Source organism: Pygocentrus nattereri, chromosome 10 (assembly GCF_015220715.1).
Source record: "Pygocentrus nattereri isolate fPygNat1 chromosome 10, fPygNat1.pri, whole genome shotgun sequence".
NCBI lineage: Eukaryota > Metazoa > Chordata > Actinopteri > Characiformes > Serrasalmidae > Pygocentrus > Pygocentrus nattereri.
Window position 1 is genome coordinate 8,959,071 of NC_051220.1, and position 24,449 is coordinate 8,983,519.

At 40.5% G+C, this 24,449-nt stretch overlaps 1 protein-coding gene across 1 annotated transcript in view; it reads left to right on the forward strand.

Annotated features, from left to right (window-relative positions):
• LOC108431669 (WD repeat containing planar cell polarity effector) overlaps positions 1 to 24,449 on the forward strand; it is a 114,282-nt gene that overhangs the window by 75,637 nt on the left and 14,196 nt on the right. The window contains exons 10-13 of the mRNA XM_017704974.2: positions 2,674 to 3,322; positions 13,564 to 13,752; positions 16,418 to 16,541; positions 18,836 to 18,899. Coding sequence (XP_017560463.1) covers positions 2,674 to 3,322; positions 13,564 to 13,752; positions 16,418 to 16,541; positions 18,836 to 18,899 — 1,026 coding nt within the window. The remainder of the gene's footprint in view (positions 1 to 2,673; positions 3,323 to 13,563; positions 13,753 to 16,417; positions 16,542 to 18,835; positions 18,900 to 24,449) is intronic.

Sequence of the window (24,449 nt, forward strand, 5' to 3'; positions counted from 1 at the left end):
TTAATCAAATACATTTTTAAACCAAGTGTTCAATTTTATTCAACTGATAATGACAGATCTACTTAATAGGGTGATACTTAAGGACTTTGGGTCTAGTGTAATGTGGTTGAGCATCATTTTGAAAACCATACCTAGTTTTTGGGGCTACTACTGGTCAGGTGAATGCGTTAGCATATATTTGGCTGTTGAGCTATTTGTAACAGAGATAATATAAGCTTAGCTATGTCTGGGCAGTGAAGTGTTAGCATCTTTTCAACTAGTAATAGTAATGCTAATATTAGACAAAAACAGTTCTGGCTGAAAGACAAAGTTTTGAGGATGATGTGGAACGACTGTTCAACTCATGGAAGCATATGTTTTAAAAGTTTGATGAAAAGTTTGGAAAATGTATGAAGGGGATGTGCTAGTTTTATGTTATCTTCCATTTAACTGGTAGCTACTTTACCTAAACACTTTTGCAGATGTACACATGAAGATCATTGTAAAAAGGACCCGTTAACAAGCCTTTTCTGAATTAAACTGTGTGTGTATGTGTGTATATGAGCAGAGACAGTGCTAAGCTACGCAGGGCTGTGGTGCTGGGACTGAACTGGGCACCACTATCTTAGATATTTGGACATTGGTTTAGCCTTTTCAGTGGGTTGTAAGCTGCATTTGGGCTTTGGGTCATGTGGGGTGTTGCTTGTGAAATGTTGGTTGAATTGATCCTTTTTGTTTTGTACATCTATGTTTCAATCCAGAGCTTCTTACATAAGTAAAACTGTGTAATATTAGTATAACTATATGGGAACTAGGCTAACACTAGCCTGCCCTGCTGGAATCAAACAGCTCAGAGCAGCATGGCTAGTAACCAGCAAAACCAGCATATGGTATGCTTTGGACACCGGCATGCTGCTCAATCAGCATGACCGTGCTGGGTGACCAGCTAAACCAACCAACACCAAAGCCAGTTTAAACCAGCATGGAACTTGACTTTTTTGGGTGTTAGCATCTGTGCCTTTAACATAGATGACTATGGGGTGGGATTAGATGTCATCTGAGGTAAAATTTTGCTATCCTGGTCAGTGGGTGTTAGATGTGGAGGTTAAATAGATTTTTCTGTGTTGTTCCTGCTAATTTTTCTGTGTGCAGATGGGGAGCCTGGCTATATAAGGCTTAGGTTAACACTTTCCTGGGCAAAGGGGTGTCCCCTAGCTATTTTGGGGTTATGCTAGCATTAGCTAATGTAATGTAGTTTGTAATATTAGCTCAGTTGGGTATCATACTGACCTAGCAAGTGGTTTGAGAGCAGTGTGACATTAGTAAGGACACTGGACCAATGTGTAATTGGAGCCTATCTATTTTGCTCTTAGGCTATCACTAGTCTGTGCAGCATCTGCAATATTAGCTGCAAAATTTCGGCATTGTGCTAGCCTGGTCAGTGGGTTGTGAGCACTGTGGTAGTATTAGTCAGGGCACTGGTCTGCAATGCTGTCCTCGTCAGTGGGGTATTTGGTTGTGCGCCTCAGCCCAGCTGTGCTTAGTCCTGTTTCGGAGGCCTGTGGTTGGGGCAGGTGTGCCTCAGCAGGCCACGGCTCTGCGGTACTCTGGCTCTTTTCCGGAAACCCTCCACCCTCCCTCGCCCATCCGCCCTCCAAAATACCCCCCCTTCACCCCCCTGGGGAGCAGCGGGAGGCAGCCTGGGGGGATTAGGGCTAAAAAAGAGCGGAAAAAATGGAGCCCTCATCCTCTGCTTCCACACAGAGACTGTAGGCAACCTGCTTAATGCTGCTGCTGCTGCTGCTGCTGGCACAGCCAAACACACCACATTACTGTGCCAAAACACATCTCACCCCCACCCTCACTTTCTCCCTCTTTCTGTCTGTACACAAAATAAACCACATGCTTGGCTATGGACAAACCACAAACCCTGAACACTTCCCCACTTTTTAAAGCACTTTTTAAGCCACGTGTGCGCTTGTGAGTTCTTGTGTGTGTGTGTGTGTGCGTGTGTGCGCGTGCATGTGCGTGTGCGTGCGTGCGTGCCACAGTTAAATCGGCAAACAAATTTGCAGAGCGTGCAGCGCTGTAGCCGTGATATCTTTGCTGGTGCCGGCTGGCCCATGTTTGGATTGGGATGAGTGTAGGATGCTGAATATTCACTTTCACAAGCGTTCGAAAAGCCCCCTGCAGGATCCTGCACCCCAGCCAAATGAAGCCTACTGCTGGCTTGAAGTGCACTAACACACAGCGCGTGCAGTGCTGTGGATGCAGTTTTGTAGTTTTGTTATTGCGATTGACCAAAAACTGGTCTGCCGGGTCCTCTGATTGCTGATTGAAGATTAAAACAGATGGGTACACTGGCTGTCAGACATTTAGGTACATGTTGCCTACTTTAAAAAGTTTTCTTTTTAGAAAGTTAATTTTCAGTTGAAAGGGAAAGAATCCTCAGATTTTTTCCAATTTTCTGCATAATTGCTGCATAGATGAAATTTATGGAGTCTGGATTGTTCTCAGTGGTTCACACTGCCAGATGACCGAAAGATTGTTTTCTGATAGTTTGGAGAAGACTTTGGCCTAGAAGCGGGTTAATTTAGATAAAATTGATTCAAATGAAATATTCATAATCCCCAAAAAATGTATAAAACAAATTGTTTTGTTTATGCACGTTGCTTGCTTTGTTTACATGTGCAGGTTCTGAGCTCCATCCGCACGGACAGCGACCTATTGGACTGCTGCTTCAGCCTGACCCAGCCTTACCACATCCTCACTGTTGAGCTCCGCGAAGAGGCCCGTGACCCCACGGCAGAGCTGCACAAGGATGCCCGCCCCCCTGTAGTTCAGGCCTGTGTGTATGAATGTGCTCGTGGGCGGCTCCAGCAGCTCTCAGCCGTCAACCTGCCCCTCCCCTCTGCCCCAGTGTCCTGGTGTCGTGACCCAAGTGAGCGCTGGCTCTTTCTGGGCCTGCGGGACAGCTCTGTAGTGCTGGTACACCCTGAGACTGGGGTTTCTGTACAGGCTGTTTGCCCCATGCCCCCCTCGCTGCTGGCCTGGCACCCTTCTGGAGGGCTGGTGGTGGTGGCTGGGGGTCAAGGGGAACTTCAGTTTTTCGATTTGGGCCTTTCCCCTCTCCCAGTGCGGCTGGTGAGCGAGGAAGAGGGTGGTCAGAGCCAGGCTGGTGCCAGTCTGCAGCTGGGTCGACACATGAAGGTGTCCAGCGGGTTAGAAGACATCGAGTGGGCACATTCACCCATGTCCCAGAATGCAGAGGGGCTGGAAGTGCACAATCTGTTGCTGCTCAGATTCCATGGAGGACCACTGGCTGCTATGAGGCTAAAGCTTGGTGAGTAAATCTAGAATCTTTTCAGTTGATTAATAGATGTCATATCACCCCCTACACTTCCTGTAGTGTATCACCGTCTGTCAGAATGACTGCGTGGATCATATGAGGGCCTCTGGCAATGCTGATACTCAGAGAGTGGCATAGCTGATGTCTGTGTTGATATTTTACAGTTCTTAAGGGGCACCTATTCAAATAATTACAATAACACAAACAACCAGTGTGCTGTTATGTTCTTTCAGTGCAGCATCTCACACTTCTAAAACCAGTAGACAGTGGTTATCAGTGATTTAGATGTCCTCACTGATGTCAAAAAAATAATCTACTCTACTGTATCAGCCAGACGACGTATTGACCAATCCCTATTGAAATTTGCCTAAATTAGGGTGGACTGGTCATGGCCAAATTCGAAAAGTGCAGAACTTGTGTCCAAAGTAGAATTCTACAGTCCGTCACTCAGACATTAGAAGGGCAAAGCAAGGGTCCGTCTGCTGAGGTCATTCAATACCTGCCCTGGGGCTGTTGCCCAAAGATGCATCGTGGGATGTCTTTTTTTTTTTCCTTTTTTCATCGATAAATTATTTACAGTGGCTGAACGTCCCTCAGGGAGCCAGATAAAGTTTTGCCAATCATACGCAGACACCCCCAAGTTTAATTACGAGTTTAGAGAACTGATGGAGAGAGAGAGAGACAGCGAGATGGGGAGTTCCTTCCTGTGTTATATTTCAAATGTAGGCATTAACAAGCTCTTGAGGGAGCTTATATTAAAAATGTATACGTGTGTGTATATATATATATATATATATATATATATATATATATATATATATATATATATATATATATATATATATAATCTCCAGACCGGTTAAAAATAAAAAGAATAATAATAAACACTTTATAAACATATGCAAATGCAATAGACTGTATCGCTTTGTTTATTTTTTGGTTGTTTTTTGTGGGATTTTCTTCCTTTGTTTTAATACAATTACATCTGATTGATTTATAAGCAATCTTTTAGTATTGTTATTAATGTATTGTTTTTAGTATGGGTGAATGACAAAGGCTTTTAAAAAGAACATTAAAATTCTTATTAAAAAGGATTTGCTATGTATTTTTGTAAGAATCTATGCAAGAATCTATGCAGCATGATTTTAGTTTCACAACTGTTTTTAACAAAACCATCAGTTTTACTTCAGAATTGTCATATGGCGCAATCAGAATTAATAATAAAAAAAAAAGTATTTATAATTATAAGTTATGTACCACTACAGATCACATACTCAGACACCTCTATAAACATTTAACTCATATTTGTACAACTTTTTTTAAACAAATAAAAATGATTATTAAAAATGACTTATTTTCAGGGTTTCCAGTGGTCACTCCAGCTGACCTCGTTAAAACCAACGTAAGTGTGACTCTAAAATGTCAAAAAAAATTTTTTAACAATATTTGTGAAAGGGCTGCTGACCGTGGCTCTGCACTGTGAAGGTCCCTTGGGATTTTCTTTATTTTGCAAACCCTGTCCACTCTGTCTTAAAAGCAGAATAAAAGTCCTTTGATGGTGGTTGTGCCGCATGGCATTTGAAGGCATCGGAATATACACATAAGTTTTTAAATAAGTTGAACACTCTTAAAGCTGCCCGGTTCTGTGGCATGTTATGATTTTAAAGGTTTAATGAACCTAAAATCATGGCAAACTACTTTATTTAGAATCTTATATAAATAAAATACTTCCTTAATAGTCTAGCATTCAGCTTATGCTTTGTTGCACCAGCAGATATTTTTTAGACTTTGGGCCAAAATAAAATGGCCTAAAATCAGTTTTACCTAAAATATAAATGGGTGTTGTAGAATGATGTGTGATATATGTCACATATTTAGTAAAATAATTTAATAAGATAATAATGGACATTCAGAAAAATGCACACCAGGTTATTGACCCATTTGTTTGTTGGATTGTTTGTTTCCCTTGCTTGTATTTGCTTTTGCTCCGTTGTAATTTAAAAAAAGAAGGTTGGAAGAAGAAGAGAAAGCAGGAGGAGAAAAGAAAGAGGGAGGAAAAGAGGAGAAGGAGGAGAGGAAAGAGAAGCAGAGAGCGCCTCTGTCCTGATCTGGAGCCAAGGTTCGGATGAAGAAAAGCAGCATCTTTCCACCGGCGATAATTCCGAGCTTGTTCGCTTGTTTGCTTGTTGGCTTTTATTTATTTATTTGTTTGCTCGGCGTGTTCCGTCGTGCTTGTCTAGTTTGGAGCGGCTGTGTTTGTTTATTGACTTATTTCATTAGGACTCCCGACATGATAGAGGGAGTGAAACGCAAGCGGCGGAGAAGAAAGACTTGGCAGAGTTCCAGGGTTCCTGAGGAAGTCTCTCTCTCTCTCCCTCTCTCTCTCCCTCTCTCTCTCCCTCTCTCTCTCTCTCTCTCTCGCTCTCTCGCCCTCTCTCTCTCTTTCTGAGTTATCTCTCCTGGGCACGCGCCTGCTGCTGTTGTAGCAGTTTGCAGAGTGGATGTGTATGTGTGGTTGGGGGGGGGGGGGGGGGGGGGGGGGTGTTTTGGGGGTGGGGGGAGTTGGACGCTTCACTCAGAGGAAAAAATGAGAGTGGAAGAAAAAAAACAGGTTAATTTACAAGCATTAATCAAAGGAGAAGCAAATTGCCCAGCGTTGCAGTATTTTGTCATTAGAGTTGCATCATATAGGACGGCGCAGCTGAGCGCGTGCTGGATTTCATGCAGAAGCTTTTGAATTGGACTCAAATGCAGCTTGTAGCTTTTGATTTGTGGTTCTTAAATTAGCAGCAACTCGTGAAATAAGTGCGTTTTAAATCACAGATCGCCGTCCTCAGGTGGTCAGTTCTGAGAAAACGCGCTGTTTAGAGTTCGCTGACTTCAAATCAGCATCATTTTTCAGACTGAATTCCACCTTAGTGCTACCTGAGCTGACCAGTCTCAGGTGTGAGAGGAGTGAGATTAGGGCTGTTTGTTTAGGTAGTTCAATATTGCGATGGCAGTATAAGAAGCTATAAATTATAATTCCAAAAGACTCGAACAATCTTTTTTTTCTGTGTAAACAGAAATCTGATTAACCAAATAAGAAAAAAGAAACCAAAATTACAAAAGAATCATTCACTATTTTGCTGCGTAAATCACAACTACAAACACATTTTTGTGTGCAATGTAAGGCTATATATACATTTATAAACATTTACATAGATGATATATACACACACACACACACACATATATATATATATCGTCATATCTTTAAAATGGTAATTTAAAAACTCTGAATTTGTATTGTAAATTGAAGTAAAAGAGGTTTATTCTAAGTCATTTTGGATTATTTCTATGGGTTCATTTATCACAATTTTCATGCAGTATAAAGAGCAGCTGGCATTTTTTTAACTATGAAAAAAAAATCAATCAAAATAGAAATGTAGAGATTTTGTTCTGACAGGGCTTAAAAATTGTAAATATTTTTCTGCTCATTTTTGTGCAAGAATTCTACTTATTTGCTGACTTAACATATTGGAAAGAAATAAACAAAAAATATTAAATGTACCGTAATTTTTTTCACAGGCCATATTTTTTGCCCCCCATGTGTTAAATTCAAATAAACAGTAATTGTACATTAAAATATACAGAAGTAGCTCTGTAGCTTTTATTCAGTTTTGGAACTTCAGTTTTCAACTTTCTTTGCTTATTTTCATTTATTTTTTCCTTCCTTGTGTAAGTGGATTGCCTTATAATCTCCTCAGATTTTGAGTTTTTAATTGCACATAAGAGAGAAATGTGGAGGCAGCTAAGGTGAGTTTGTGTTGCTTCTTATATGAATCCTTTGGGAGCAGCTTCTGTTGGGAGGACACAGCTGTAAGTTGATGTTTTTAGAATGGGAAGGATTGAAGACTTAAAAGTTGAAGTCCCAGTAAAGTGCACAAAAGGATATGGTGGACACATTAAAGATTTTTCTATATGCTAACTCTTTATCATGATGCATGTTTGCTGTAATAGTAGTTATTACTGCTTCAGGTGTTTTATACAAAACCCTAGGACTGAGAACAGTAGTCTTGTTTGAAGCATTTGTAGCAAGCTTCAGAACTGACTGTATAGCAGAATGGTTAAGTCACTCACTCAGCAGAGTTGTGAGAGTTGTTGAAGCACAGATTCCTAAAATATAGTAATTGCATCTTTTAGGGGTGTGTGTGAGTAAGGTTATATGATCTGTCATCACAACCCTTAACAGTGTTGCCAGCACAAGTCCTATCACAACAAAAATGTGATTTATCATGCAGCACTAGTAGAGAGAAGAGAGCTGATGCAAACATGACAACATTGATAAATTCACAACAAAAACAACACACAGCTTCATATGGAGGAACCGGGAAATGAGCAGATACTGAAAAGAAGAAATCTTAGGAGTTCAGACCTGTGTGACTGTATGTGTCTGTGTGAGGAGGGGGTGGAGGGAAGGTTGCCATTCCCTTATTTAATCCCCTTCTCTCCTTATCCTCCATTTTTGAGTGTGTGTGTGTGTGTGTGTGTGTGTGTGTGTGTGTGTGTGTGTGTACGTAACAGAAGCTGTACTCAGTGGGTGTCCCAGGCCGAGCCTCTCTAATTCCTTGCTCGGCGTCTGTATTAGCCACATTAGCGTCTCCTTGGGGCCTTGCAGGGGAGGGAGGGTGGGGTGTTCTGCTAATTGCCTGCTAGTAATTTTAATTGGGCTCTCCTATTCTCCTCCAAATCAATTACACAATAATGTGGGAGTTGCTCCGAAAAATGTCCAACTCATGGACTGTTCGCCTTATTCATGGCTCTTTTGCTTGGTACTCCACAGGACAGGACGTAAAAAATGAATAATCGTCTGTTTTAGTGATGTGACATGAAATGTAGCAGAGGTCTGATTTGAAAAAATAAAATTTGTTGAACAAACAAATATGTTGGTTTCATCTGGAGCCCCTAGTTGTTACTGATGTAAAGTGGATAACTTGCTGACCCACACAATATTCGCTCAGCTATGACCTCCTCACAGCAACTGAATTGTATATTACTACGCTATTACTATTACTATAATGGAATAATCCTCATGCTACTCAGGCTAGCAACTTATGTTCTAGATAAGTTCTTATGTTACTAGAACTAGGCCGGTCAGGTAGCTAACAGATTAAAAGAGCCAACAGCCTATACCTCCATCATCAACTCCATCATTAATATCACAGGTTTGAGTTTAAGTCCTTGCGATATGATTAATATGATTAATATAATTACAATATGATGAACTGTAAAACAGCAGTATAAAAGTCTAAAACTCTCACTTGAATGTTTTACATGCTTTAAATGTTTTTTTTAAATGTAAATGTGTTTCAGTCAGAAGTTGTGTCGAACCCAGGCTGAATCGCAAACTGCTCTGTACTCCCTAAACAGTGAGCTAGCTATGAAAATATAGAAGTTCTAGCCTCTACAGCCAAATAGTACATCATTTATTCAGTGTGGATATGACTGAACCCCAAATGAATATTTCTTAGCTGTATTTTGCACTGTTGAGCTGCAGGATCCAGAATTTAAATTCCTGCATAGTGCACTTTGTAGGGAGCAGGCAACCATTTGAGATTCAGCCCCAGAGTGAGAATAAGGGCACCACCGGATTGCTGCCGAATAAGACTCCAGTGGTAATTTGTTGACCATAAAGCACCTATAAAGTGAAGCTTTTTGCATTAAACAGTGCTGTATTATCATATTTTCATTTTATACCACAAAAAGTAAAAAAAAAAAAAATCATGAAAAGCGATGCTTCTATTGATTTTCTATGTCAAAATATGTGATCACATCCTCTATAGAGAACACGCTTAAATATGACCATCTTTATTTATTTGTGTAACATAATGGGGGTTGGGGGGTTGGGGCTAAAACGTATTAAATCTGCCTCATCTTATTTTTATAGTGTCCAGCATTTTAAGAAATAATCTAGAATATAGCATTTATTAACATAAGCACTGAAATAACTTTAGGCTGCTATAGCTAACTAAGCTAACTTGGTGCTAAAGCTTCAGCTTCAGGACCCTCAAAGATATTTACAGTTTTAATTTGATGTATTTTAATGTATTTCAGTTAAAAGTAATAAATTCCTTTTCAGCCAACTTTCTTGTTAAATGATCCGCAAATGTGTGGGCAGACTTTAGCACATTTTAACGTTTAACTAGTTATTTGATTTTAACATGTTAGGGGAAAAAATGAAACAAAAAGTATCCTCTGTAAAGTTTACATTTTTACATAGTTTGACATAGTTACAAACTTACATAGTTTTTTTTTTTGTTAACTGTGTAAAATTATGTAAAAGTATGTATTAAGATTTTTGTGATGCCCTGTTAAAGTTTGCTCACTGTAGAAGATAACTTGCTAACTTGTTTTCACTTAGAAAATCAACAGAATGTGTAATATGGCCAGGAGTGTTTCAAACCTTTGCATCTGACTGGTCATACCGGAATCATGCACTCAGTATGTATTAAAGTCACTGTATAGTATAATGTAAATGTTACAGAAAAATGGTCATATTTGCAGGCTTGTGGTCTGTCTGAGGCCAGAGCCTGACATTGGTGTTTATAAAACAGGAGTGTGTTTGTTTGTTTGCTCCAGGAATCATGAATTAAAAAGATATTTGTTGAGATTGTTTTATTCATAGAGAACTTACTGCTGGTGTGCCTGTCTGAGTCCCTTGTTGAGAAGTGGGCAAGGTTAAGTGTAGCTGAGATCGACTGTGGGGTCAGACGGATTAAATCACCATTGCATTATTAACATGGCTTTTTGTGTGTGCGTGTGTGTATGGCCTTAGGTGATCAACGCTTATTATGATCACACACTCTGGAGCTTACATAAACTTACAGAGAGAGAGGAGGGGAGGTGTATGTATGAGGGAGAGAGAAAGACTTAGTGCAGGGCGGGAGAAAAGAAAAACGTGTCCCACATATATGCATTTGTCAGAATCATTTAGCACATCATTTAGGGAATCATATACTTTCAAAGAGGGGGGCAATTATTTATTATTGTCCACCCATAATTCTTCAGTGACATGAAGCTGAAGTCAGATATTTGCCAACTTCTAGTTCAAAGTTTCCCGTTCCACCTTAAATGGAGCAGGAGTTTCTTTGGTTTCTTGTACAGCCATCTTGCTGGTTTTTCTTTTTTCTGATTATGCTCCACTGGAGTGTCCCTCTGAAAAACCTTCGCTTGGAGGGCCATGTAGCCCTAACATTTCACTCTGTCCCTCTATCTCAACAAGATTCAGGGCACCATATACCTAGACATAAACGCACAAAACAGAGGGATAATGGCTAAGTGGTCGGGACCGGGGGATTAGTCTTTAATGTTTAATCAAATTACATAGGTACATGAACGTAGCATTAGGAGTCTTGCCCAGGGCCTGTTACTGGTATAGCTTGCTGAACTTACCTGGATGGGGAATCAGACACTAATCTGCCATGAGTGTTAGCTACTATGCTAAACCTCAAAGGGCTGAGCAGGGAGTCTTATCCTGCTCTCCATAGTAAGTGACTTAACCATTCAACTATACAGCCACTTCATGTTTGGCATGCGCACATATCCAAACTTACAAGTTTAATAATGTAAAGATAGCGTTAGCTTGTTTCTTATTGGTATAATGTGTTGTTTTTGCGACTGGGGATTCAAACCCCAGTCTGCTGTTTGGAAGGCAGAGGCATTACCCTCTACAGTATACAGTACAGTACAGTTACTAGAACCTTTGGTTATGTTGCACATGCACAGTGTAATTGTAATTATTCAAACATGTCCTAATCCTATACTAATATCCTCACCTCCACTTACTTACAAAAACATGTATGTTGACTTGAATTTGAGGTTGGGATTGAGGGGGGTTGAATAACTTTCAGGTAGGCCACATCCTCATGGACCAACTTTAGGCCATGCTTTGGGCAGGCCTGCTCTAGTTCTTTACTAGGGGTCATTTTCTGCCATAGAATGCTGTTAGCTGGATGTTTTTGGTTGGCGGACTATTCTTAGTCCAGCAGTGACTCTGAATTATTTAAAAACGTCAGTGTCACAGTGCAGAGAATGACCCACCACCCAAATAATAAGTGCTCTGTGGGGGTCCTGACCACTGAAGAACAGGGTAACAAAGTATGCAGAGAAACAGATGGACTACAGTCTGTAACTGTAGAACTACAAAGTGCTCCTATGTGGTCAGCAAAGCTGATAAAATGGACAATGTAAAAGTGAGATTATGATGTTCAGTGCAGAATGTTTTGAGAGAGAATCGCAGTGTATATGAGAACCAGGTTTTTTTCCAGCTCTACTGGAGAGGTCACTTTCCTGCACATTCTTTGCCAAGAGTATTTAAACACCTGTTGTGCGTCTTTAAGGTAATGCACTGTTCACACTGACATCTGCATCAGTGAGTTGTCTCTACCCTCCTATTGACTCTGACTGTGTGTGTGTGTGTGTGGTTAAATCCACCTCTCTCTCAGGCCTGTGAGGTGGACGATTGATCTGGATGTCAATGCCAATCTAACAGCACTGTCTCCATAGATCTTCTGCCACTTACTTAACAGCACAGCTGAGCATGCTGCAAGCGCACGCGCCCCTTCCTCTGATTCGTCTCAGCTTGCTTTTCAGTTAGAAGTTGAAAGAGACTGTTGAGCGTAGTTGAATAGCCACTTCTGAAAATGAGCTGGTAGCTTGGCCATCCATAATTGTTTAGACTGTCCGCCTGATTGGCTTTTTTTTTTCGTTTTTGCAGGTGATTTTCAGTTTCTTGTGAAATGGTTGCAAGCAAGGTGTGAAATACAGGGGTCCTGAGGGGTCAGGGAAACCCTAATTAACCTCTTATACGTTCTGAATGTCTCAAACTCAAATACAGTTGGGTCCCTGAAAATAAGCTTATTATGACGATATGTTGTCCAATAGGTAACAGTAGGTTCTCAAATACAAATACATGGAAACGTTTATTTATTATTTAGCCTAGTTAATCCATGAAATGGCGAACTTCTGTCTTTGGTGTTCTTCACCAAAAGGGTGGCACTGTAGCGAATTAGTTGCCCAGTTGGTCCTTTATAGCTGCACACATGATAAACTTTACAGTATGACACAGGAAATCTGAGAACATTGAACAAAGTTTGGAGGAAACGGTGAATTTTGACCCACTTCTTGAACCAAAGACACAAGAAGAGAGAAAATCTCAGCCAGTTTGAGGAAAGTTGCATTTTCAAAATGCTGCTATAGCGAGTTCATTACTAGCCTGCCAGCATAGGCACCGGAATACCAGGGGATATTTTGTGCACTGGTTATAAGCAGTGGTGGGGAGGTGCCCGTTTTGCACAGTACTGTCCAACGTTAAGCACTTGAGTAAAATATAATAATAATAATAATAATAATAATAATAATGAAAACGGATAAACTGAATAAAATAAATCACAGAGTAATTAAGAAAGACCAGTTCATGGAGATGTCTAATTAGCTGACGTATTGATATAAATTCTTTCCATCTACTAATCTATGCAATGCATTCATCAATCAATCCATTGATTCAGCTCATTGATCCACACTCAGGTGGTGAGTGCTTATCTGCTGAGTGTAAAAAAGTGAGTAAATGTTGTTTATAAAGCGTATTTAAACAACTGTTATCCAAAGTGCTGTGCATAAATAGGAATGGATGAAATAGCAAAGCAGAAAAATATAACCTAAAATGTAATCATTATAAGGTTCGAATTAGGTCTTAATTTAAAAATGTACTTAATTTAAAACAGATAATGCATTAAAAGTAGGCTGGTACAAGACTTCGAAGCAGTGACCGCAAAAGCACCTTTTTTTTTAAGGTTCAACTGAGCTGAAAGGACCTGACCTAAAGGCAAAACTGCATTACATTAAAGCCTTAGGAAATAAAGAGAATAGTCAAATTGGATCGTATAATGGACAGGGAGCTATGGCAGTACCTCAAGGTTCTGTATTAGGGCTTATCCTATTTTCTGCACATATGCTTCTACTGGCTAATATCAATCGATGGTATAAAATGTCTTCATTCTTTCGCAAACACACCTCTATTTCCCTCTATGACCAACCCCATGTGCTCAGTGAAGTATCTTAGTAAGTGTCTAGAGGATGGTTAACACTTTTGTGCAACAGAATGAAAAGAAAACGGATGTCCTTCTTGGCGTGGGAGCGCATGTTAAGATCTTGGTGTTGATTTTGATCCTGAGTCGTGCATTTTGATTGTGCAGGTGTGCTGAACGGTGGGCAACTAGGTCCAGGTGAGCTGCTGCAGCATCGTCTGCGCCGGGGGGAGGTTGACTCCGCACTGGGCATTCTGGGCAATATGGACTGGTGCATGATGGGAGCAGAGTGTTATCGTGCTCTTATCTCAGTGACCGATCACCTGCTAAGGAAACCACTGGACGAGCGGACAGAAGGTGAGGCAATGAAAAATATTCACGCTGTTCTAATAAACTTATTACTTCAGATTAAAAGAATAGTTCACAGAAAAATCTGATCAACAGAATTTTTGCCCCAAATAGTGTTTCATCAGCCATGCCTTTCGACCAAGATGTGTTTGCCATCTAAAGTTTGCTTTTTTAGTTTCTTTTCTGCACTAGAACTATAAGACTATTCTAGTTAACAAGTAATAACCTCCATTACACACTGATTTACACAGTCCTAAATGCATGCCGAAATTAGCACACACTCTCAAGGGTAGGTCTTTAGTTATGGGGCAGTATTGTACCTTATTCTGTTGTAGTCACATGCGTTATGTTGCATGTGTGCTCTTTTCATTTATATTGTCAATTTAAGAAGTACCACTTTATGTTAAGTGTCTATAATAACCATGTAGTTACACATTAACAACAAATGCAAAATAAGTACCAGTGATGTATTCACTGTTGAATGTATCAACTTTAGTTGTATCTTATGTAATTACACAAGTGTATTTTGATAGTTTAACTCTTTTTGTCTTATGGAATTACACATGTTGAAAGGGTGTAGAGTAATTACATTTAAATGTATTGTTATGTTACCAATGACTTTTCTGATTGTAACGTGTGGAATTTCCTACACTGTGAGACTACTTGTAGTGCATCTACAATCATGCAAGACACACATGAAGAGAAATGTAGCAAATTAATTAATAGCCTCAATAAAATAGAATGATCACTAAATCACAAACACACACACACACACACACACACACATATATATATATATATGTGAACAATATAAATGAGTATAGCAGTGGAAATAAAGAATTCTAAAAGATGCGGCGCAGCCAATCATGTGAACAACATGCAAATTCTAACAGCTTACAGAGACAGCAGGAGCGGGACAAATGATACTGATTTTCTGTGGGGGCAGGCGGGAGTGGGATTAAATTGTGCAGGAGTGGGATTGAAAAAACCTCTTATCTGCACAGAAATGCTAACTTTCCTGACATTTAGCGGTATCCTTGTATTATGAAATGGTAGCCTAACAAAGGTTCTGGCTTTAAATCATTAAGCAATGAGATGTTATTTAGACAGCAGCAGGTGACTTTTATGCAATTCATTAAAATGTGTTATTATACTACCCCATCCGGATTCCCAGCCTGTAATTTCACTGTGCTTGCATAATAACTACCCAGCTACCCAACTGTTCACCTATACATACAACTACAGCTAGTTAAATGTTAGAAAAGTTTTTGGGGCGAAAAAAACAGCAATTCTCCCTATTACACAAGTGCATAAGACAAAAATGCTGTTAAACTACCAAGATGCACTTCTGTAATTACAAGCTGATGCAGGTGTATTTATATAAGCTGTACTACTATGATTCTGTAACAGTGAATGCATCACCAGTGGTTACGTAGTTTTATTTTTGTTAATGTATAACTACATAGTTATTAGATACACTTAAGTTTGACCATTTGAAAACAGTAACAAAAAGTACTTTTAAAGGTACATTTACATTGCTTGTATTATAATCCCATGTATAATGTCTGTGTTATGCATTAAAAATGGTCATAACTCATTTTTGCCCAACTAAAATCTCTTTATCCTAAGTAAACAGGTTGCCTTTTGACTGATATATGTAAATGAGCTCTGTTCTGATTGGCTGTCCTGTATTGTGCCTCATTCAAAAAGCAGTCCGGACTGAAACACTCCTTATAACTTTAATGCAAAGGGGTGGGGCGAAACTGCTATAATGCAAATATGTAAGTTAGTTTGTACTCATAATAGCACAAAAATGAATTAATTCAAATTAGGATGTTTTGTCTGCAAGTGTATGTATATTAAAGGGTTCTTTGCATCATAAAAGGGTTCTTTAGATTGATGGAAAATGTGCTTGTATGTGTTATCGATGGTTCTATACAGGTTCTATATGGCACCCAAAAGGCTTCTTCTATTGTTACAAGTTTGACATTGTAACAATAGAATAAGCCTATTGGGTTGTATATTGAAGCATTTACAGCACATTCTCCATCAGTGTGAAAAATCCTCCAATGATGCAAAGAACCATTTAATTATGCAAAGGTTTCTTTGAGTGTTCATGGTTCTATACAGAACCATTTTCTTTACTGAAGAACCATCTTTTTAAAGTGTGTCTGATTACTGGCACTTCTCGCTCTGTTATTAAAGTACAGTGACAGAATGGTAAGAGGTTTATTGGAGTAGCATTTTTGCACTTAGTGATTTATCAGCTTTAATTCCAGATTATATAACTTAGCACATTATTACAGATGCAAATAATCATCATTTTGTGATGTGTATTCATGCTAAAGTATCAAACACAGGTTCTTAATTTGGTGCTCAGTGTGTACTGATATGATTTGGCCTGTGCCTTCTGGGAACCGATGTCTCAAATGAAGGCCTACAGGCTTGCTCAAGATGGGAAAATGCTTTTCTTACCAATTTGTGGAGCAGCCATAATACATTATGTAATGTACTGCTGCTAACTGAGATGTATAGTCTCCCTTTTTAGTGTTTCTTTGAAATTTTAGCCAAACGTTTTATGTCTTCAGGGCTGAATTGTAAGGCAAAGGTATATTTATGGATGTGTGTGTGTGTGTGTGTGTGTGTGTGTGTGTGTGTGTGTGTGTGTACGTAGCTCAGTTAGAAGCCGCTCTGGGGATGTTTTATTCTCCGTCCAGATCTTTAACAGACACCGTTATACTGGAGTATCGAGACCCCATCAGCCGCTACGCTCGCAGATTCTTCCATCACCTGCTCAGGTACACACACACACAAACACGCACACACACACACATACATGCACATACACACATACTTTGTTAGCCCCCTATAACCCTGTTCTTCAGCAGTCAGGACCACCATGGACCCTCACAGAACACGTACTGTTTGGGTGGTGGATCATTCTCAGCACTGCAGTAACTGCACTGACGTGGTGGTGGTGGTGGTGTGTTAGTGTGTGTTGTGCTGGTCTGAGTGGATCAGCTACAGCAATACTGCTGGGGTTTTTAAACACTGTGCTCACTCACTGTCCACTCTATTAAACACTCCTACCTTATTAGTCCACCTTGTAGATGTAAAGTCAGAGACGATAGCTCATCTGCTGCTGCACAGTCTGTGTTGGTCATCCTCTAGTCCTTCATCAGTGCTCACAGGATGCTGCCCACAGGACGCTGTTGGCTGGATATTTTTGGTTGGTGGACTATTCTCAGTCCAGCAGTGACACTGAGGTGTTTAAAAACTCCAGCAGCATTGTTGTGTCTGATCCACTCAGATCAACCAGCACAACACACACTAACACCGCCATGTTCTGTGAGGGTCCATAGGGGTCCTGACCACTGAAGAACAGGGTAAAAGGGGGCTAACAAAGTATCAGAGAAACAGATGAACTGCAGTCGTCTGTAATTGTAGAACTACAAAGTGCACCTATATAGTGGAGCTGATAAAATGGACAATGGATAAGGAGGTGGTCATAATATGTACAGTATCTCATAAAAGTGAGTACACCCCTCACAGTTCTGCAAATATTTTATATCTTTTCATGGGACGACACTATAGAAATGAAACTTGGCTATAACTTAAAGTAGTCAGTGTGCAGCTTGTATAGCAGTGCAGATTTACTGTCCTCTGAAAAGAACTCAACACACAGCCATTAATGTCTAAATAGCTGGTAACACAAGTGAGTCCACCTCACAGTGAACATGTCCATATTGTGCCCAGTTGTGTCATTGTCCCTCCCTGGTGTCATGTGACTGGTTAGAGTTACAAGGTTCCAGGTGTGAATGGGGAGCAGGCCTGTTAAATTTGGTGTTTTGGGTACAATTCACTCATACTGGCCACTGGATTTTCAGCATTGCACCTCATGGCAAAGAACTCTTTATCTATTAGCTATAAGAATATTGCTAACACCCTGAAACTGAGCTATAGCATGGTGGCCAAGCTCATACAGTGGTTTTCCAGGACAGGTTCCACTCTGAACAGGCCTCGCCAGGGTTGGGTCCACATGTTTAGTGTCATATCCAGAGGTTGGTTTAAAAAAAAATAGACACATGAGTGCTGCCAGCATTGCTGCAGAAGTGGGAGGTCAGATTGTTTGTACTCAGACCATACATCACACAATGCATCAACTCAGTCTACATGGCCGTCATAGCAGAATGAAGCCTCTTCTGAAGCTGGCACACAAGAAAGCCCAGAAACAGTTGACTGAAGACCAGCAGTCCAATAATATGGATTATTGAAAGCGTGTCCTGTGGTCTGATGAGACCAAGATAAACTTGTTTGGCTCAAATGGTGTCCAGCATGTGTGGTGGGGCCCTGGTTAGGAGTACCAAGACAACTGTCTCTTGCCTACATTCAAGCATGGTGGTGGTAGCATCATGGTCTGGAGCTGCATGAGGTTCATTGAGGGAAACATGAATTCCAACATGTACTGTGACATTCTGAAGAAGAGAGCGATCACCTCCCTTCAGAAACTGTGCCGCATGGCAGTTTTCCAACACGATAACGACCCTAAACACACCTCCAAGATGACAACTGCCTTGCTGAAGGTAAAGGACTGGCCAAGTATGTCTCCAGACCTAAACCCAATTGAGCACCTGTGGGGCATCCTCAAGCGGAAGGAGGAGGAGTACAAAGTGTCTAGCATCCACCAGCTCCATGATGTCATCATGAAGGAGTGGAAGAGGATTCCATTAGCAACCTGTGCAACTCTGGTGAATTCCATGCCCAAGAGGGTTCAGGCAGTGCTAGATAATAATGGTGGTCACGCAAAATATTGACACTTTGAGCACAATTTGGACATGTTCACTGTGAGATGGACTCACTTGTGTTGCTAGCTATTTAGACTGTGCGTTGAGTTATTTTCAGAGGACAGTAAATCTGCACTGCTATCCAAGCTGTACACTGATTACTTTGTTATATCCAAGTTTCAATTATAGTATTGTCCCATTAAAAAATATATAATACAATATTTGCAGAAATGTGAGGGGTGTACTCACTTTTGTAACCTATTACCTGAGGAGCTCTTGGACCATCCTAGTGTATTGTTTTCTTTTAGACACCAGCGGTTCGAGAAGGCATTTCTCCTGGCTCTGGACATCAGAGCTCGAGACTTGTTCATGGTAAGACACTCATTTTGTTTGAAGTCACATCAATAAAGAAATAGAGTATTGCAAGAGCTGGTCATATGTCCACTATGGCGAGTGTGTGGCAAACTACAGTGTGGCAAACTATATAGCTATAGATGAAACTTTATGAGAACTACTGGCCTTTGGAAGCTACTGCTACCTATAGGTGTAAAGTAAGTACTTCATCCACGTTGGTATAGATAGATAGATAGATAGATAGATAGATAGATAGATAGATAGATAGATTTGCATATTGTTAGATATACATAGATAGATATATAGTTTGAAATATGTATCATTTAATAGACAGGTAGATAGAAATATACTTTGATTTACATATTGTTAGATATACATAGAGTTAAGTAGATTTATAGTTTGATATATGTATCATTAGATAGTTTGATTTACATATTGTTGGATATACATAGATAAATATAGTTTAATATCCATATCATTTGAATGATAGATAGATAGATAGATAGATAGATAGATAGATAGATAGATAGATATAGTTTGATTTACATATTGTTGGATATAAATAGATAAATATAGTTTGATATACGTATCATTTGATTGATTGATTGATAGATAGATATAGTTTGATTTACATATACATAAAGTTGCAGTCAGTTTTGTCTCATTATGGTGAAAAAGCTTATCCTAACACCTCATATATTTAATTTGATCGTAATATCAGACACTTGGTGGTGGTGTGAGTTTAACTGAAGGTGGGCTGGTGCAGCTGGAGTGCGAAATCTCTCTTGGCCCGCAACAAGGCCAAGCTCAGGAGAGCAACAGTTACTCCTGGGCTGAATAGGGGGTGTGAGTGGGGGTCTTTCACAGCCCTCGTGTCCGATAGTCTTTTCTTCTTCTTCTTTCTTTCTTCGTGTCTGTGCTCTAAATGGGTCTGTGTGTGCGACCCCCTTTTTAGGGCCCCTGCACTCCACACTCGAGTGACACCTTCCTCTATTAGTGTTCACATTCCCTCTTTCTTTCTTTCTCTCTCTCTCTCTCTCTCTCTCTCTCTCTCTCTCTCTCTCTCTCTCTCCCCCCTCTCTCTCCCTGCCTCTCACTCTCTCTCTCTCTCTCTCTCTCTCTCTCTCTCTCTCCTTCCTCCTTTCACGGCGGTCACCCTCGTCCCAATTCATTCATCGCTAAGTGCTGCCACTGAGGGTTCTGATTGAAAAGGTGGAGCTGAACCTGTGGAGCTTGAAAAAGAGAGAGAGAGAGTAGGACTAGCAAAAAGGTATCCCGAACCTGTCATTGTTAGGGCGTGCGAGGAAACGTTAAGAGTATGAAAGGGGAGAGAGAGATGGGGGGGTGGGAGAAAAAAGTGCAAATTATTAATGCTTCATGAATGCCACTTTCTTTAAATCAACAAAGAGAGCAACGAGAGAGAGAGAGAGAGAGGCTTTGTGCCAGCAGTGCTGTTTCACCCTGTAGCTGTGCCACATGCTAATTAGCCACAGAAGTTAAATTAACCTCCCTGCAGGAGAGATGGAGAAAGAAAGAGAACAGGGGAGAAAGAGAGAGAGAGAACGAGTGGGGGTCCTTGTTCTATCTGATCTGGTCCCCTCTCCGGCCCGAGGGTTGGCGGAAACAAAAGTTTCAGAGGCCCCTGTGGCAGCACTGGGTGAGAGGACAGTTCGAGTCCCTTTGTTTCCAGAAGAAGAAAAAGAGGCCCGGAAGAATTTCTCTCTCTCTGTGCCTTTTGTGAGGGTCAGGCCACTTTGGCCTGGACAGAAGGGGCGACAGAGGGGGAACGGAAGTAGGCAGTGACCCTGCGCTTGTTTTTTTTTTTTTTTTAGAGCATTTTACTTAATAACAATATCATGTCATTGTAATTGACCTGTCCATGCGCCGCCCACAGAAGCGTTCTTAGGTAAATGCTGTTGCTAGTTCCGACTAGCTTTACAGAGCGATGGTAAAAGTTCGGTTCAAACTAATGAGAAATTTCAAAATTTGCATAACTCAGTGACTTAGATGTAAACAGAGTCATTCAGAATGGTTTGGTGTGAAATGGTTCAGTTGTCTTTAAAGTGCTGGTGATGGGAACCAGGGGTCACCATGACTACAACACACATATAGACATTTTATTTACTGTCCAAAAGCACCAGTGAACCGACACGCGTCTTCTGAGTGGAATGTTGATTATGCTAAAATCTGAAAAAATAAGATCAAAAATAAATTCTTTGGGGACTGTTTTGCTCTAGAGTGCCCTGCATGTATCCAACCACTTATGCTGAATTAAAGTGGAATTATGATTTAACTAATTAAATAAATGAGCTTAGCCAAAGTTATCTTTTATGCTCTCTTAATAACAAAAACAACATCTAGGTCTAGGACAAAAACTGTACTGTCACTGCTGAGAATGGTCCACCACCCAAATAATATTTGGCCAGTCCTCTATAGTCTTCCCTCGATAGAGGGAAACTGCTAAACTGTGCAGCAACAGATGGGATGCAATATGTAATTATACACCTACACAGTGGACCTATAAGGTAGATGTTTCTGATAAAAAGTCCAATCTTTGTAGCAAAGTTAGGGTTTTTAATAAACCGGCCCCAATGTAAACACTCAGGTCCATGAATTGGACATTGACAGAGGTGTTGTTTTTGTGATTGTGTTTAAAGTGCAGATTTTGAGCTTTAATTTGAAGGTATGTACATCCTAAACGGGTTAACAGCATAAGAACTATGACCATTTTGGTGCATAGCATCCCAAAAAGCATTAGCAAAGACTTAAGATGTGGCCAAATCAACCTTGAGGTACATTCATAAAAAACATGTAACACAACGGTGGGCTCAGAATCACTAAAAGACCATGGAAAACAACTCAGGTGGATGACAAGAGTTCCTTGCTTGGTGATAAAAAAAATCTCTTCACAACAGTTGGCCAGATCAAAACACCCTTTAGTAGACTTTTCCAGAGTAAATACAAAGGGTTTACCACAAGATATACTGTTCTGGAACACTGTGTGGACAGATGAAACAAAGATCACCCTGTACCAGAATGATGGGAAGAGCAGAGTGTGAACATAAGAAAAGGAGCTGCTCATGATTGAAAGCATACCACCCATCTGTAAAGCATGGTGGAGGTAGTATCATGATGCTAGCGCAACTGGTTCCCTTAAATTTATTGATGACGCATCTGCTGACAAATGCAGAGACTACAGAGCTATATTATCTACTCAGGTCCAGTTAAATGCTTTGCAACTCATTGGATGGCTCTTCACAGGGCAGATGTCCAAATATTTAGAGACTGGGATTCCCAAATGGAGTAATGGAGTTTAGATCAGCGCTCTGTGCTCGTTATTCTATTGCACTGCCTCATTAAAGGCATTAGAGTGTTAAATTCACTGCATACATCTGATAAAGGACTTACACAAATACTCACCTACTTACCTGGATTACAGGTGTGCTACTGGGCTTTGAGTGAGTGTGTGGTGATTCCCCTCATCGCCGCTCTGCTGGCTCATGTTCGTATTAAACTCTTGGTGAATATCAGCCTTCGTCACGATCATCATCATCACTGGCACTCGGGTGCGTGTGTAGATCTCGCAGCAGTCCAGCGCGCGGCTAAAAGGCCGTGGATGTGCCTGTTTTAGGCCGCAAAGCTGTTAAATAAATAAGATTAGTGCGCTCACTCTGTCTGTTTGAGCTGCTCACAATACACGGCGTAATATCTGATGGTTTATGCACGGAATTATTGTTATCCCCTCTAAGTCGACTGGATTCTCTCATACGCTTTTTTTTCCCCACTCGTTTTCTAGTGCTCTTTTTCTCTCTCCCTTCCTCTGTATTCTCCTTCTCTCTCTTTCTCTTTGCCTTTTTAGATCTGATTTGCTTCATGACGAAATGAAGCACTTCTCTATGGACAGTAAGCGTTAAGACAACGAATCATTCTGGACAGATTTGCAATGGAAGTGGATTAGAAGTGTACTTGATTGTGTTAAACTACTTTAGTGCTGAATTGACCGGGCTCCGCCCACAAATGCGATCTTTCGTAACTATTGTTGCTAGATTGGTCAAGCTTTAGAGAACTCCAGTAAAAACCCCATTAAACCTAAAGAGAAGCCAGTTCATGTAGCTCATTTACAGCCAGTTATTCATTCAACCTAATGAGAAACTGTAGAACAGACTCAGTTTATATCACAATACCTTTAATGTATATTTAAGTTAATGTATATCTGCTAATTCACTCTTTAACAATATAGGATGGCGCACAGACTGGTCACCATAGCAACAGAGACAACAATCTCGCCTAGCTAGTAGCTACCAAAAAGACAAAGAGAAAAATTTAAGACAGACATCAGTGATTTGGAGATGAATGGACTTGTTTGCATTTATAATCACTCCAGCTGGTTTCCTGATATGTTTAATCTGCAGCAAGAAACTGTCAAACACTAACAAGTTGCGAAGCTGAAGTTGCTTCTCATTCGCCAGCCTCTTGTTTGAATTTTCCCATTCCACCTTAAATGGTGCAGGAGTTACATTCTGGCCCCTCAGGCAGCATTTAAGGTGGAATGGCAAAATTGCTGGCAAATGAGAAGCGACTTCAGCTTCAGTTGAAGCTAAAGACATTTTACAGGATACTGTTCTACTTTTAAGGAAATGTTTCCTGTCAGAGATGCGAGAAAAGTGGCTATAGCTGAGCTAGAGCTTAAATCTGAGCTATAAGAAAGTCTGTGTTTTTTCATTTATATATGTTTAGCCTTTACTAGTACATTAGCACATACTAGGACATATTTAGAGCCAAGAATGGCTCTTCTTAATATTTGCATCATGACCCCTGGTCTAGAGGATGGCTGTGCATCAACTACAGATGGCCTACAGTCTTCAGCTGTACACCAGCAAGTTGGAGCTACAAGAGAGCTGTTTCTGATAAAGTGGCCAAGTGTTTTCACCAGGAACTAGCATTTTCCCTCAGTGAAGTAGTCATTTTTCTTGTCAATCAGAGTCGTACTGGATGTTGTTCATTCCTCTGTCTCAGAGACGAACCTCTTTTTCAGATACGAATGTAAACGTCTGACATTTCGAGGCGCATCGGGAGGCTAAATGGGGGTTGGAGTGATGATCAGATAGGGATATTATATTCCATTCTGTAAGATGAGAGGGATGAAAAATGGCATTTTGCGAGTGTGCGTGTGTGCGTGTGCTGGAGCCCACCTAGCTCGTAATGAGAGCGGCTAAACTCTCATTTCAACATGAAGAGCGTCCCTCTCTCTTTCTAAAAGGTGACACGTCTCCCCCTCTGCTTCAGAAACGAGGAAGATAAGATCCAGACGGAGTTTTACATCAGAGAGAGAGAGAGGGAACGAGAGAGGGAAACGAGCGAGAGAGCGTAGGTGGAGGGGTAAAGAGAACAAACGTGGCTGATTTTTCCTTTTTTTCTGAAAGTTTTGATACTCATTTCATCCAGGGTTTTTTTTTCTTTCTCCTGTCAACTTCAAACTGGTCACTTTATCTTATTCCTCCTACACCTAAAAGAGAAGAAACGCTGGGCCATTGTCCGGCGAGAGGAGATTCATTTCAGATTTTCCTC